Source organism: Podarcis muralis, chromosome 1 (genome assembly GCF_964188315.1).
Source record: "Podarcis muralis chromosome 1, rPodMur119.hap1.1, whole genome shotgun sequence".
Lineage (NCBI taxonomy): Eukaryota > Metazoa > Chordata > Lepidosauria > Squamata > Lacertidae > Podarcis > Podarcis muralis.
Window position 1 is genome coordinate 32,871,085 of NC_135655.1, and position 17,240 is coordinate 32,888,324.

General features: G+C 42.9%; 1 protein-coding gene across 4 annotated transcripts in view; it reads left to right on the forward strand.

Moving 5' to 3' along the window:
* The first annotated feature begins 1,312 nt into the window (after window positions 1-1,312).
* SLC25A21 (solute carrier family 25 member 21) overlaps window positions 1,313-17,240 on the forward strand; it is a 275,631-nt gene continuing 259,703 nt past the window's right edge. For 2 of the 4 annotated variants that reach the window (XM_028720379.2, XM_028720389.2), the window contains exon 1: window positions 1,313-2,094. In XM_028720379.2, coding sequence (XP_028576212.2) covers window positions 2,028-2,094 — 67 coding nt within the window. In that variant the 5' untranslated portion in view covers window positions 1,313-2,027. The remainder of the gene's footprint in view (window positions 2,095-17,240) is intronic. The other 2 variants (XM_077925834.1, XM_028720371.2) reach the window with 2 other exon arrangements.

Here is a 17,240-nt window from a genome sequence, read left to right on the forward strand (position 1 = left end):
TCATAATTGTTTCTTTAAACTGGATTTATATATGTAACTGTTAGAAATTTCTATGTAAATATAAAATATCCATGATACTACATTGGCTTTTGTTTATTCCATTTTTTAAAAAGTTTTTATTAACAATTTCAACATAACAAATCATCTTCATTATTTCCTCCTTTTCCCCCTCCCCAACAAACCCTCCCTCCCTCCCAAGACTTCCCTCAGCTCCTCTCTCTGATTTCTCAGCCTATGTTAACCTCTGCATGTTGTAAAATTGTATACAACCTTTTGTTTATTCCATTTTAATCCATTTCTAGGCTGCTTAGACTGCATACATCATTTGGGGCCAGGGGACATTTGATCCTCACAACTGAGAGGTAGTTTAAGATAAGATATAGTGATTTACCCATAGTCTCCAAGTGTACTTAAGGGCTGAGTGTCTCCATAGACTGTCAGATTTATTTATTAAAATTTATACATTGCTTGATTGTAAAAACAAACAAACCAACCAACCAACCAACCAACCAACCAACCAACCAACCCTCAAAGCAGTTAATTATACTGTTGCCAGATTTGCAAGTGTCCTCATGCATGCACAAGACCTTTGCATTCTCACTCTGCTGCTGATTATTTATCAAAGTTTGACCTCACCTCCTTGTTATGAAAGCAGTCTGGAAGCAATTCCTAATGGGGCCAACTAGCAGAGCTGATCCTACCGTCAGGGAGTGTGAGGCAACAACTTTGGGTAGTTGATTTTCATTGTTCACGAAAGGGCAGAAAATTATTATTATTGTGCTTTTTTTACTGCAGGGAAAAGGGACAGGCATTTGTGCTGTTTTCTCCCTCCTCTCCTAAAACAACTGAACCGGCCATGGGTACTCTTGTCATTTGACAAGTGTCAGGGTGCAATTTCTTACTCCGTATCAGGCAGCAAAGTATCTTAGCCCATCTGGTCTGAAGCAAGAATAGGTGAGCGTACTGGTGGGGTGCAGGCGTGTTTTCTCTGTTTTGTAGGATCTCCCAAAGAGCTGACTGTACAAACTCTTTCTTGGGGGTGGGGTATGATGAGAGAAGACAGCTGACAAATGGGAGTCCCAATTTCTTAATAACAAGTTGAGCGTGCAGGGCCAGATTTAGGTTTGATGAGGCCCTACCGAAGGTATATGTCCAGCTGTCCTTTGTCAACAACAAAGAGTCACTGTTTTTGGTATTGAATATATGCTATATGGTAGTTTATGGACCTAATAGGTATCTAAAGCCATTTGCACATAACAAAATATGTTTCACTTACATCACAGGAGCCTACACAACACAAAACACTGATGCTGTATGTAGGTTTTATTTTATTTGTTTTTTATCTTATATTTTGGAAATGTACATCAAGGTTGTTTTTTTCCTTTAAATTTTTTGGGGGCCCCCAAGAGAGCTATAGCTTGTTTAGCTTATAGGTAAATCCAGCACTGTGAGCCCGGTAGACACCCGGCGGTGTTTTCTTCCTAGCCGAAGCGAGAAGGGAACTTATAGGGGATCGTCTTCTATCCTCGCGCCCCAACTTCCTAAACGAAACCGGAGTCCTTTTAGACGTTCTAGAAGGGATAAGCCCGGCATTCACCGAACCGGGTCTGCCACATTTGTCTCCTCCTTGCGCAGCAGTGGCTCCGGCCCCTGGGCTGGCTCTGGCTCGGGTCCCAGTCGTGTGGTCTAAAGGTTACAGCGCCGAGCGCCCCCGGCCAACTTCGTGGGGGTGGGAGGGGAGAGAGAGAGAGAGAGAGAGAGAGAAAGCGGGCGCTTCTTGCCAAGGCTCCGACCCGCCTGCTTCTTGCTCCCCTCCCTCTCCTTTTCCCGCCCCGTCGCTATTTCCGAGCCCAGGGGAAGACGCCTTGCCTCCCCTCCCGCCGCCACCCAAAAGGAGGTGTTCCGACCTCCCCGGCGGCGCAACCTCGGACACGCTCCCAAGACAGTCGCGGGGCCGCTCCTCCTGCAGCGCCACACCGGCGGGGCTCCACGCGGTTTCCCACCCACTTCCACGCGCGCTGGTGACCATGACCGGGAAAGCCAGGAGCTTTGGGCGCGAAGCGGCCCACCAGATCCTGGCCGGAGGATCTGCGGGTAAGTCGGCGGCGACTCCGGGAACGAACCCTTTGCGCGCGCTCTTGCCCTCCTCCGTTATTGAAGCCTCTTGGAGAGGTTTCGGCTCCAGCGCGGCGGCCTGCTGCTTTTTCAACCGCTACAAAGTTTGCCCGGGTGCCGGAATCCGCCCCCTTTCCCTCCCTGCCCCAGCTCCTCGGTTTGCATTCGCGTGCGCCGAGTTAGGCCCGCCTCCTCCAAGCCCCATAGGCTCCTCTGGCCGGGCTTCTCCGCCCTCCTCACGTTGCGTAAAGGGAAGTCCCGCGTTCTGGGCGCCGCCTCCCCTTGCGATTCCTTCCTGAATGGGCTCCTCTTCGGGCTTGAAAGGAAGGGGGAGCTGATGTACCAGGAAGGGCTGTTTGCTTCTGGAGTGAAATAGATAAACGTGTGTTGGTGTGTGTACGATGCGATATGGCAGGCACGTCCAACTCCCTAGGACTGCGATCTACTCCCAGTATAAAAAGCTGGCAGTGACATTAGAGGGAGGAGGAGCCACAGTTGTTAGGCTTTTTTAAGGGAAGATTGATAAGAGTTCTTGACCTTTTTGGGGGGAGGACTGCTCAGAGTTGTTGTTGAGCTTGGGGGGGGGGCAGAGCCGAGTTGTTGGAACTTTTGGGGGGCAAATGTGACAAATATTCATTCCCCCGTTATTTAAATCCCTTGATCGACCGCGATCTACCAGGAGCACCCACGGATCTACCTTCCAATAGCAGTAGACCGGTTGAACATGTCTGCGATAACAGGACCAGGCAGACGGTTTCTAAAGCATTAAGCAGCACTTCCTAGATTCTTCTCTGAAAGGATGCACTAAGGTGTTTCTGACAGTGACTGGAGAAATTGAGATGTGAAACTGTTAAGGCGAAACGTGTTGTATGGGAAATCCACCCGGAAGACAACATGTATATCAAGGAGTTAGTGATCTGACATGGTTACCCTTCCTGCCTCAGTTCCCTCCCTCGCCCTCGTTAAGTTTTTGATGGTGTGAGACCAGTCTCAGTTGGGAGGAGGTGAAACCCCTCACACAGCTGCCTTAGTCTGGGAGGATAGTGCTGGAAACCTACTTTGATGTTGGAAATTGTTGTGGGAGAGGGAGGCATCGAGGTGGCAATCTATAAAATCGGATGGTTTGGGCAGAAGTTTTGAGAAGCTAGTGCAGGGACTGATTGGCCGCAGAGCCGTGCAAACTGAGGCTACCAGGGGAGTAACTTCGCCGCTTCTTGAGGGCTTCCAAGTGGCAGATAGAAATGAATGCTTGGTGTGTATATATTGCTTGCTGTTTAGAAAAAAGTCTTCTCCTCCTCCTCCTCACTTGTGTTTTGTATCGCTTCTGAATTTCCTTTTAAAACAACCACCTTGTGTTTGGCAAGACATTTGTGGACTTCCCCCACCTTCCTTAGCTGCTCTCATGTAAATCAAAGCCATGTAGTTTCAGGGCATTGGGGAATTCACATTCAGAAGAGAGGCATTTGTTGTAGCATTGGTTTGATCCTCCTGGTTGAAGTCAGGTCTCTATATCCACATTTTTTTTTCTTGTTTGGATCAAATGGCATCTCTGTTAATTGATAAATTACAGGGGCTGTATTTATCTGAATTGGTTGTTAGGATTTTTTGGGTGGTCAAGTTGTGAATTTATGGTTCCTAAAAGATGTGGGTAGCCAGTTGTTGTTTTATTCACATATTAAATAATAATAATCCCAGGCTTTTGCCCCCAGTTGTGTAAATTACATTGTAGGCCTGCAAGTCATGATTGTTACAATAAAGCTCTAGTCGGTGTTGCTGCTAGGTTGGCAGGGGCAGGGACTGAGCAACGGGGGTTTGACAGCACATCAAAGTGCAAGTAGATAAATAGGTACTGCTCTGGTGGAAAAGTCAACGGCATTTCCGTGTGCTGCTCTGGTTCGCCAGAAGCGGCTTAGTCATGCTATACAGAAGCTGTATGCTGGCTCCCTCGGCCAGTAAAGCGAGATGAGTGCTGCAACCCCAGAGTCGTCCGCAACTGGACCTAACGTTCAGGGGTCCCTTTACCTTTACCTTTAGGTGTTGCTGCTATTATTGTTAATTTATTACCCACCCACCATCCTAAGGTCCCAGGCTGAGTGACAACAATTAAAACACAATTTTAAAAACAACTTATAATCACCAATATAAGGTGAACCCTAAAAACACACACCTCTGGTGTCAGCGCAAAGACTACCATTCTGAGGATACTTAAACCTATGAAAATTCCATTAATATTAAATAGGGCTTGTTCTGAGTAAACATGGTTAAGTGAACTATAACAAAGTTAATACATGTATTAATATGTCTGGGGTCATGAACAAGAAGTGGCCTTGGATGCAGATAAACATTCCCATTTGCATCAGAAGGTGTATTCAGGCAGTTCAATGAGATTCAGAAGCACATTACAATGTAAATGAAGATTTGCATGCAGAGAACTCTCTTCTTTTGCAGGGTGATTAGGTTAGGCTTGGGCCTTGTGTAAAAGACCTGAGGTTGAACAGACGACCCTTTGGATACCAGCAAGACTGAAACAAGCTGCAAAGATCTGACAGCCAGAAACAGTGTTTTAATTGCTTGAAAACATTCAACCCAACTAACAGTTCTGTATAATTCGAGGCCTTTTATTTGTATTGTGAACTCTGGCTGGCTTGCCCTATTTACTGCTCTTCTGAGCTTAGTTCTAGTGCTACAATCTATTTTCTGATCTTCAGAGGTGCTTTGAGCTTCCCTGTTTTGCACACCATCATAGTTATCAGTGTATGTGTGTGCTGCATATATGTATCATACCCAACATACTCAGTTCAGTGTGAACTCTTTGAGGTTTTAAGTTAAAATCTAAATGAAACTGGAATCCAAGGGGTAGGATTTACTCTTTGTCTCTCCATTTTACCCTTTTTGGGAGCACAATGATGTGTTTGTTTGCTTATTTTTAATTAATTAGAATGAAGACAAGGAGGCCCTTCTGCTCATTCACAGAGAGAGGCCATTCAGGAACAGACAGATTGCCAAATAGCACAGCAGGCAGCAAATTGGAGTCTTTTGGGGCAGTTATTATTGACCACAAAACTAGGAAGCAATATGATGCTTATCTTGTAGCATTTCTCTTTCTATAAATAAGAACATAAGATCAGGCAAATGGGCCATCTAGTTCAGCATCTTGTTCTCATGGTGGCCAGCCAGTTACACGCAAGACCTGAACCACAAGAACACTCTCCCCTCTTGTAGTTTCCAGCAACTAGTATTCAGAAGTATACCGTACTAACTCCAACTGTGGAGGCCCAGTATAGCTGTTATGGCTGGTAGCCATTGATTGTCTTATTCTTCACAAATTTGTCCAGTCCTCTTCCACAGACATCTAAGTTAGCGGCTGTCACTGGTGGCTTTTTATTTTGTGACTGCTAAGTGTACCTGGGAGTCTTTGGTGACGTATGTGTTTGAAAGCTTTTTGCAAGTCCTAGTATTCTATGCCAGCCGGACCCACCTCTATATGTTTGTTGACACTCTCAAAGAACTCTTTTAAAATATTTGTTTATTGATTTTTGAGAATACAGCAGCAAAACAAATCAATAGGGTATACAAATAAATCAAAGGAAAACAAAAAAGCCATAACTGTGACTGAGTGAAGTACAGGGAATCCGTTTTGTGCAGGGGTTGCATTCCAGGTCATCATGTTCACACCCCATTATGGGCTCTTCATGGTCTGAAAACAGCCTGCACATGCACTGCCACACATTCTTTGAATGTGTGCAAGTTGCCTGTACGGGGACGCAGGTGGCGCTGTGGGTTAAAGTCTCAGCGCCTAGGACTTGCCGATCGAAAGGTCGGCTGTTCGAATCCCCGCGGCGGGGTGCGCTCCCGTTGCTCGGTCCCAGCGCCTGCCAACCTAGCAGTTCGAAAGCACCCCCAGGTGCAAGTAGATAAATACTACTTACTAGCGGGAAAGTAAACGGCGTTCCGTGTGCTGCGCTGGCTCGCCAGATGCAGCTTGTCACGCTGGCCACGTGACCCGGAAGTGTCTGCGGACAGCGCTGGTCCCCGGCCTATAGAGTGAGATGGGCGCACAACCCTAGAGTCTGTCAAGACTGGCCCGTATGGGCAGGGGTACCTTTACCTTTACCTTTAAGTTGCCTGTACAGAGTTTGTTTACATCATCTTCTTCATCTGCAGTATGAAGATATAAATGTGGAACTCTAATAGGGCTGTGAGACACGACTTGCACTTGCATAAGCCATGCCGATTCTGTTTGTTTTCTTTATCTTTAGCAATACTTTCCACCAGTTTTCCTCAGACAGATTTTAAGCTAACCAGCCTGTAATTTCCAGGATCTCCCACTTTCTGGTTCTCGGTATGGAGCCTGATCTGAGGAGCAAGTTACATATTTTTGTTAGAAGGTAAACCATTTCACACTTGAGGTTTTTTTAAAGAACACTCTGGTGAATGCCTTCTTTACTTGACAATTTGTCAGTTTTATATTTTGTCTATTTGGCCTAGATTTCACCACCACTTTCTGCCTCAGTTCCTCTGACTCACTTCCTTCAAAACTTGGTTCAGGCCCTGGGATCTGTGCTATATCCTCCATTGTGAAGGTGAATGCAAATCATTCATTCAGTTTCTCTGCAATCTCTTTATTCTCCTTCAGAAGTTGTTTTTACTCCTGTCCACTAGGGGCCCAACAGCCTCTCTGGATTCTCTCTGGCTACTAATGTATTTACAGTGGTACTTCAGGTTAAGAATTCCGGTGGTCCGTTCTTAACCTGAAACTGTTCTTAACCTGAGGTATCACTTTAGCCAATGGGGGCTCCCACTGCCACCACACGATTTCTGTTCTCATCCTGAAGCAAAGTTCTTAACCCGAGGTGCTATTTCTGGGTTAGCGGAGTCTGTAACCTGAAGCGTCTGTAACCTGAAGCGTCTGTAACCCGAGGTACCACTGTACTGCAATGTGTTCATGAGTGCAAATAACTGAGAGAAAGAGTATATAGTGGCTGGAACCTAAGAATCGGGAAGTCCAGCGATGCCTCAGCAGTACTAAGTTGGGCAAAGAAGCAAGTTCTCCTCAAAGCACCAGCCCCATGCCTGTTCCAGGAACTGAACAGCTACAATGCCCAGGTTAGGTGGTTAGAAATGATCCTGCAATTCAGTTCTTCACACAGACATGTGGGTGGATGACAGTGAGAATGCTCACAGGGGGAGATATTGGGTGGAATTGTCTTCCCTTGCTAATGTCAGCTGTGGCTCATTTTGACTGCCATTATGCAATTTATCCAATTTACTTCATCGCATTGCAGCATTCGATCTCTGAGTGAGTAGGAAGTTTGAGAAGATCACTTGCACAATGTTGAATTTCATCCTTGGTGATAAATCTTAACTCTATGGCAGCATTAGAAACTATACAATTTCTCATGTTTTGTGTGAAATATTATGGCACCAGGCAGGCAGAAATATATTTTGAGCACTGATTAACTAAACCTATCAAATACATCTTTGCCAGTCTGCATGAATAAGTCTTTAGATGCCTGAAGAGATAGATAGACAGACAGACAGATAGATATATTATTTAGCAGAGACCATGGTCAATAATCAGTTTAGCTCTATTAGCAGTACAGAAATTTCTTTTTTAATAGTAGACTGCAATCTTGTATCCATCTGCTGTTCCAAGCTGAAGTCAATAGGACTTACTTCCATGGAGTAGCATTGCATAGAGTAGCACTGTTAGTTGCTTAAGGGAATTGGTTGTGCCTGTACACATCTGCTGCGCCCCTCATCAACCCCCCCCCCAAAAAAAAACCCCAGTAAGAAGTTTGCTTTGTCATATATGTGCTAAATTGGCCACTGGATGGCAGTATAATGCTGCTTTAATATATTTTAAAAACTGATAAAAGAACAAAACAGGTCTAAACATGCTGTCTTTACAGGTGAGTATCAGATTTATGTAGCATGGATGGGGAAAGCGTTTAGTAGAGAAAATGAAATACCATATTTACTGAGAAGAAGCTATGTTTATTTTCTTTAGAAAAGCCAACTACTACCTACCCCCATTCAGTCAATACAGTGGTACCTCAGGTTACAAACGTAATTCATTCTGTAGGTCCATTCTTAACCCAAAACCGTTCTTAACCTGAGACACACTTTTGCTAATGGGGCCTCCCACTGCTGCTGTGCTGTTGGCGCACAATTTCCATTCTTATCCTGGGGCAAACTTTGTAACCCAAGTTACTACTTCTGGGTTGGCAGAGTTTGTAACCCAAAGTGTTTGTAACCCGAGGTGTTTGTAACCCGAGGTACAGCTGTATAGCTCTCCAAGGCAGCTCACTTACAGTAATTAAAAATAGCCATTTTAATAAAACAACACAAAATTAAAATTGACAATTTACAAAAAAAGGTCGCTGACAACAGCAATACATTCTGCATAAGATTTTCACAATTTTTATGTTGCCAAAGCTGAGGTGTGAATAATTGTCATCTAGAAAGTTATGCCATAGGTTCTTGACAGATGAGAAGAAGTGAGGGAGCAGCTTGATGTATATCTTGAAAATGGATTGTACCTTTGGTTCTGTTTAAGCAGCGATGTAGGGATAAGAGAGTCCCAATTCCACCTGCCAGTTCCTATACCTTTTACCTTTGCTGTGTGCCTTGAATTGCAACGCTCATGATTCCCAGCAGAAAATATCGCAAGTGGTGTCCCTTTGCAGCCAAGGAGGAGCTGTAAATGTTGCTGCTAGCATCATTTCCCAGGGTGGGGGTGGGATTCTAGTTTGACATTTCTTTTCCTCACCCCCCACCCTCAGTGGGAAAACAGTGCTGCCAGCTTCACTGCCAACATCTTTTCACATTTGTAGGAGGAGGAGTCCCTCCCCCCCCCCAGCTTCTTTCATCTTTGAAGGAGCCCTCTACTGCCTGGTATTCCAACCCTGTTCCCTAAAGTGACCCCCCTCCAAGGGTGAAGAGGTTCAGTGTCCACAGCCCAGAGACTCATTAGGATGGCCTCATCAGAAGATCTTAACATGCTAGCAAGTTCATGTAGAAGCAGGTAGCCCTTCAGATAACTTACCCATATTCAGTCAAATTCAGGAAATGCATTTGTAAAAGCATAGTTCTGCTACACCTGAATGGATAGTGAAATTTTAGATAGGAAATTTAGTGTGCTATTGGTGAGAGTATTCTGTGTGTGTGTGTGTGTGTGTGTGTGTGTGTGCGTGCACATTTTCAATCATTTCCAAACTTATTTGGCAAGTTCATTTCCTGCTTTGCGTACTATTTGCACTTTTTAAAGGGCCAGACTACCTGTTACATTAATATATCTTAAAAAGCACATTTAATCTTGGCTCCTTGGTTTTTCATGGGAAGGCAGAAGCATACCCCACCTGACCCAGTTGAGAGCATAACAAGTTGGGAGGTAGGGATCAACCATTTCTTTCCAATGCCAGATGGCAGCTGAAAATCGCTCTGCTACTATTTGCCCTTAAAAGTGCTGTGGGAGAGCAGCTGAGCTGGGATCTTTTGACATTTTTTGTCTCCAGACAGGCACAAGAAGGAAAAACTTAACCCTCCCTTCCTCTCCATACTTTGCAGTCTGGATCAGGTTCCATATTTTTTTTAAAGAAGGAAAAGAAATCCAGCGTGCTAAAATAAAATTTCCAAAAGTTCAGTTATGAAGAGTGCAATATTAGACCAGTATTCTGAAGCTGTTCTGCACTAAAACTTGCTTATACTGTATAAGAGAGTGTGGTTTGTAGGCATAAACTGCAACCCAGTATTAGATGGGAATCGAATTGCTTCAGGAAGCTTTATAGCTGTATATAGCTTTTGTGTTTGTGACACATTTGGGCAAATAGTTCACCATGCACACGTGTTAAGGGCAGAATGACAAACAGGTCTTGCTCTCCAGAGGATACTGAAGGAAGTAAAAGGTAGCATTGTGGTGAAAACCTGGCATTTGTTTTCATTGTAGCACAACAGACAGCAGGATGTTCAACCAAATTTGACACAAAACACACAGATACATAATGGCAATTTATCCTCTTGTATTAGCAAGATCTGTCATATCCCCACTCCCACCCCTTGGTAGCTGCTATTAAAGTAAAAAAGGGGAGGGGAAAGTTGTGATTTCTAATCACAGACCTCCCACATCAACCCTGTTTTCAGCTCTTATCGAGGATTTGGAAGCAACAGGTTAAATCCAATTTCCAAGTATTACTTCAGTGGAAGAAGTTGAGGGTGTTACCAGGTGGGGGATTAATTTGCAAATGGGTCATTGTTGGTAGCAGGTTCCTCTTCCTCTGCCCCAATTTAATGGATCAACCCTTCAAAATGAATATTAAGGGGGGATATGGGCTGTCATTTTGCTGCCAATCATGGCATGTGGACAGTGTAAAAAGCTTGCATGCACGAGAACCACCAATCTCACAATCAACACCCATCTGGATGCAGCCATAGAAACACTTGGGTGAAGCTGACTCCTGAAGAATGACTAACGTGACAAGAGTTTCCACATTTGCCATCCCAAGCTGTTCCTGAAAATAGAAGCACAATATTGCTGTTACTTTAGCTGTAGTGTTGGCTCCTAGATGCTTGCTATTAGCGGTTACAGTGCAAAAAAGCCACTTTACAAAGTGCAATGTTATGAGTTTGTGGGTGGTGGCTCTCTTCTTATAACAACTCCTTATAACAACCATGTATTATAACATTTATATCATGCTCTTTCTCCAAGGAGCTAAAGATTCTCCCCTCTCCCCATAGTTATCTCCCAATGACCCATTGACTTGAGTTGGTTAGTTGGATTGAGAAACAGTGACTAACCCACAGTTATCAAATTTCCTGGCTCAAGACTCAAGAGGAGATTTCAACCTGGCTCTTCCTGTTCCTAGTCCAACAATCAGATCCCCACACCACACTGGTTCGGTATGGTAGGACATGGTTACTATGGTTCCCAAGCACAATTCAAAGTGTTGGTGCTGACCTTTAAAGCTCTAAATGGCCTCGGCCCAGTATACCTGAAGAAGCGTCTCCACCCCCATTGTTCAGCCTGGACACAGATTCAGCGCCGAGGGCCTTCTAGCGGTTCCCTCACTGCGAGAAGTTAAGTTACAGGGAACCAGGCAGAGGGCCTTCTCGGTAGTGGTGCCTGCCCTGTGGAACGCCCTCCCATCAGATGTTAAAGAAATAAACAACCATATGACGTTTAGAAGACACCTGAAGGCAGCCTTGTTTAGGGAAGTTTTTAATGATTGATGTTTTAATGTATTTTTACTCTTTTGTTGGAAGGCGCCCAGAGTGGCTGGGGAAACCCAGCCAGATGGGCGGGGTTTAAAAACTAAATCATCATCATCATCATTATCATCATCATCATCATCATAGACAGGATGAACATGGGCAAAGTGGCAGTGGCTGATGTAATTCAACAATATCTGGGGGCCCGCAATTTTCTCATCCCTGGCCAAAGACTGCTTAGTGAGGCAGAAATGATATTCAAACTGTCACTCAACCGTTGCTCAATAGTAACTCTTCTATGTAAGATCGGAACCATCATTAAAAACTATTGACATCGTGATTACAATTAAGAAAGCACCATGGGTACTGTGGCTGCGTAGAACATTTCTGTTTACACAGGGCTTTTCTGATATATTGGCGCCGCTGTTGGTTAGTGTGTATATCACTGTCCAGATTTTGACTATTTTTATGCTGTGTTTTATGGATGTGTTAGATTCAGTGCCCGGATACTGTTTATTGTGTGGTAGCCAAGAAAGAAAAAAAGAAAGGTCCTTTCCTTTCTGTAAGTGCCCTGTCCATGTCATTGACTGGTAGGGAGGTGTGTGAGGGAGGAGGGGAAGGATGAGGCATGGGATGCTTTGGGTGGTAGTATTGCTCAAGCATTATGTGTTCTTGAATGATATGTCCTATTGATTCAAGCAGGTGAGTTAAGTGTAATTGCACTGGTATGGTATGGAATCCACATGGTATGGAGCCGGGGAACTCAAAGGGACAGATGCCACACATTGTTTGTAGCTGTTGAAGTGTTTTGCTTTGGCTGATTATGTTCCTTTAGAAATAGATAAATAAATATTGTTGCTCCCTCAGTACCTCTGTTATATTACATTAGTGCAGGCCTTCAAATATTAAAATTGTCAGAGCACTAGTCTTGTTTCTCAAGTACTGAACAGGGGATATTACCCAAAATTAGAGTAAATATAAATCAATGTCATATTCTTGGTATGAAATTATGTTACTTTAATGTCAATAAACTTTAAATTCAGACTTTTCTTATTAGAATAAATGTTTCCTCTTAAAATGCATGATAATCACAATCAAGACTAAATTTGTTCTGTTATTTATTTTTTAAATGATTGTACATGTTTAGCAGACTTTTGATTTAAATCCCTGTGGATATATTGGAGACAGATGTTTAGATGACCTCATGTTTAAAGTAATGTTATATTTGGACACCAGATTAAATTTTCTTTAAAATCTTTCCTTATAAGAGAGACTGTTAGAAGGTAATCAATACTTTACGTTAGAAACATGCCATTTTATTGAATGATATTCTTAACATTCGTAGGTGTGTCTTTTATACACATATAAAATCTATATTTCAGAAAAGTTCTGATTATGCAACAGTTGTTTACATATGAAAATAATGTTTCTGGCTGGAAGATTAAATGAGAAACAGATTTCTGAAGTCCCTTGAATTTGAATGCAAATTTGCCATATCATTCTGACTCCCCCCCCCCCACCCCACATCCACTTTGGTCAATGGCTGCAATAAGCTTTTAATAGTACTGGTGGGAGAAGACTCATTAATTTTGAATTGTAAATATCTTACAGCTAATTTCTTTTTTCTTTTAAAAAGCACAATCCTAACCATGTTTGCTCTGAAGTAAGGCCAACTGACAAGTGTGCTTAGGATTTTAAGCAATCCTGTAATTACTTTTAAGTAACACAACAGTAGGCTGGTATGCCAACTTTTAAATATTGAAAAACTGTACCCACCAATTGTAATAATTGGTCTATAATAATTAGAAATTCATAGTGTTACCTGGGCATTAAAATGATAAATTGATCTAAATTGAAATATTCTGTTGGAGGCACTCTCTTTTGTGTGCTTTTTCATAAGCAAAGTTTGTGCAACTAGTATGTAAATTTTTGCAGCTGTCATTAAAATGCCGGCATTAATTTGGAGAATTGCACACAGTTCTTATAGTTCACTGTAGTAAATAGTGTTTCTTGGCTTTTAGTGCCATAGCATTAGTTATTTTAATTTTAGCTAAAAACAAAAGAGAAAGGTTGCAATATATGCTAATAAGAGTGTTTTGCAACCAAGAAGTATGATACATACATCTAAGGTTGCCAAACTGGCAAGAAAAAAAGTTGGCCTGCACCATTTTTATTTATTTTTCTTTTGGGCCAGTTGCCTGAAAAACTGGAGGCTGGCTCCCTCCTCTGTCACTTTATTTTAACTGTATAGCTTAGAGGAATAGTGCTGTCTCCTTCTCCACACCTGCCAAAAAGACTGCATAAGATCCAGCAAAGAAACAGGACTAATGTTTTTTTTCTGTTTTTCCGACCTCATGCTGGGCACGGCTGCAGTTGCACAGATACATCACTGCCTGCCAACAGTACAGAAACCTACTAGAAAATAAGTTCAGCCTTTCCTCCTCTGAGGTTCAGCTGTATGCAGACTGCTGGAATTTGTCCGGCTGAAGGTCTGTCTTGTCCTCCAGATTGCAAGCAGCCTTTCCCAACCCGGCCAATGGTCAGATGTGATGTAAATCACATTAAGACATTGCGGTATAAAGCGATACATAAAGAGTAGTATAATAATTAAAGCTGGAGTCCAAAATATCTGGAGGACACAAGGCTGGGGAAGTCTTGGGGAAGGGAAACATCCTTGCATTTGCATCTATTGGGCTGCCTGGAAAAATCCAAAGGAGGAACAGAGACCAGTTGGTGGCAGCAAGCAAGTGATTGAAGAGAATACAGTGGTACCATAGCTGTCAAGTGTCCCTTATTTGAAGGGACAGTCCCTTATTCCAGCGCCATGTCCCGCCGCTGTCCCTTATTGATGGATGTCCCTTAAATGATGTCCCTTAAATTTCAAAGGAAGCAGCTCCTCTTCCTCCCTCCCTGCCGGCCAGGGAGGAGGGAGGCTCCAACTGTGTTGCTTGGCTGTGTTGCTCACCCAATAAAAGTCTAAGAATGACTGGGGGGTGGAGCTTGCATGCCTTGTGTGTGGCTAGTTAATGCAAGCTGAGGGGGTTTTTGAATGCTGGACGCCATTTTGTTGCACGTGCTGCTGCAAACTTTGCAGTGCAAAGCAAGGCTGGGGAGCCATCTTAAGTTGAGGCTGCATAGGCCTTGTGGTGCATGTGATTAAGATTCTATTCAGTTGAACCTCTGGTTACAAAGTTGGTTGGACAGTGTTCTCAAAGCTACCCAGCATGAGTTTGACCAGACTGCAGGAGGACAGGAAGACTGGAGTGCCTGGAACAGGTGAGGCTGCAGGTCCCTTATTTTCAAGGCTGCTGGTCCCTTATTTTCAAATCTGTAAGTTGACAGCTATGAGTGGTAGCTCGGGTTACAGACGCTTCAGGTTACATACGCTTCAGGTTACAGACTCCGCTAACCCAGAAATAGTACCTCAGGTTAAGAACTTTGCTTCAGGATGAGAACAGAAATTGTGCAGCAGTGGTGCGGCAGCAGTGGGAGGCCCCATTAGCTAAAATGGTGCTTCAGGTTAAGAACAGTTTCAGGTTAAGAACGGACCTCCAGAACGAATTAAGTTCTTAACCCGAGGTACCACTGTACTGCCAGCTAGGCGCTCTTTCTTCAGCTTCCCCCCTCCCAGTTCTTGGTGCCCCCACTGTAAACAGTTTGAGATCCACCTGCTGAGCCAAGTAACTGCAGTAATTGGGACAATACTGTCACCTCCCATGGAAGGAGTTGCAGAGTTTGTCCTGAATTTGTTTTGCACCTTACTTCTATAGTATTGTGCTTTGTATATGATGGTAATGTTTATTCATTGCCATTATTGTGAGCCTCTTTTGAACTCAGCATTGTTGTTGGAAAAGCAGAATGCAAATATTAAATAAAATAAAAAAGTAGCTGCTGGTACTATTGATTGTAATATACTACAGTATAAACAATTGCAGAAAAGCCATGCTTTTATGTATGACTGGTTTGTATGGAAACCAGGAATAGAACACTTAAGACAATACTTTTTAATTCTTCTTGACCGAGCAATTTGATGCTTTAAGAAGAAGAAGAAGAAGAAGAAGAAGAAGAGGAGTTTGGATTTGATATCCCGCTTTATCACTACCCGAAGGAGTCTCAAAGCGGCTCACAATCTCCTTTCCCTTCCTCCCCCACAACAAACACTCTGTGAGGTGAGTGGGGCTGAGAGACTTCAAAGAAGTGTGACTGGCCCAAGGTCACCCAGCAGCTGCATGTGGAGGAGCGGAGACGCGAACCCGGTTCCCCAGATTACGAGTCTATCACTCTTAACCACTACACCACACTGGTTCTCAATAAATCACATGGCTACCTTGCATGCTAGATTGAAGCCCAGCTTGGAAATTTGTGAATGCGTATCTAAAAAGCATCTGTCCTAAATTTTATTTGGTAGATGAAAGGTATTCTACACTGAAGTTGGTTTGGTGCCATGTGCTGTCTGAACCCTTTGCCCAGCTGAAGCCAAATAGTCCATACTATGATCTCAGGCTGCAAAATCCTACACCCTGTACAAGTGGAACAACATGTATAGTGGCAACTCAAAACAAATAACCAGACTGCCTACTGTCTTTAACTCTACTATTGCAAAAGTGTGGAGCAAGTGAAAGTTGTGGACAAAAAGATTTCTTTCCCCCATTCCTTAATGCCAAGTTTTCCATGAAGGTGAACCTCTGAATGCTTGAAACATCTCGGATTATTCAGTAAATTTCAGTTTGCACCTATTACTGGATTTAGTCTTCCTTGAATTCCTCTACTGAGCTAGTGCCATTGGCTTATTCTGCTTGGAAACTCAAAAGAGTTCAAGAGTTGAATTCAGCTAAAATTTATGTATATGTTGTGTCCATTGATTCCAGCGGGGCTAAGTATGGTTGCTCCAACTTTGCTGTTTTGTGAATCACACTTGACACACTTTGATTTCATAGTGTTCTGGGATAAATTTAATGTGTTTTTTGAAAAGAAAATTCTTCACAGCTGTAGCCTCTCACTGTACATATTAATCCTTAACTTTAAAAATGAGAACATGCTCCTTTTTTATTGGAAGGATATGTTCTTGTGGCTTTGAAATGTATCACTTTAAAAAGGTTCCAATAACGCGAGCCTGACTCTGAAAGCAATGTCAGATCATGAGTAAGATTACCTATAAGGTTGAATATTTTAGAAATGTTCTGAGATGCCAACAGTACGTATGATTAATGCATTGCGTATTTGTAAAATGGCATGGGTTTTCAGAGCTAGGCATTTCTCTTGAACTTTCCAATGAAGTTACATGAGCATAGCCCCAAGTGATTATGTGGACAGTTTATGTTACTGCCAGAATTTGCTTATTTTACCTTGCAAGTGAAATCTTTGACACTTACAGCATTTTGAAGAAGTACACAGGCCTGAAATAACATATGTGTGATATGTTTTTGTTCAAGTTTATACTATCTATTTGTTTCTCTAGCTGCTGAAACTATATTTACAACTGCTGGTGTTTCTGCAGTTTAATAATATTAAACTGAAACTTTTAACAGGATATACCTTTTTCCTGTCCTAGTTCTATGAATTCATAGTTCTCTTTCTTTATGAAACTGGGATGTTATGAAATGTTCTAATAGTGTACAGGGAATATATCTGTATATGCCAGCACACCTGAAGTCATAATACGAAACAATTCTTTTGTAAATGTCTTCTCCACCCGGCAGCTCCTGCTTTCAGCCCAGGTCTATTCGTCACTAGAATATCGTTCAGACAAGTGGGCCTTGTTTCCACAATATTTTTCATTCTTCATGGAGATGTGGCTGAAACATGACCAGATATGTTGTTTTTTTTGTAATTTGAGAATAATCCATCACCAAGGTGAGACATTATGTCTGCCAAGCCCTGAAAAGTCAGTCTACCAGATGCATACCTTTGATTTTTCA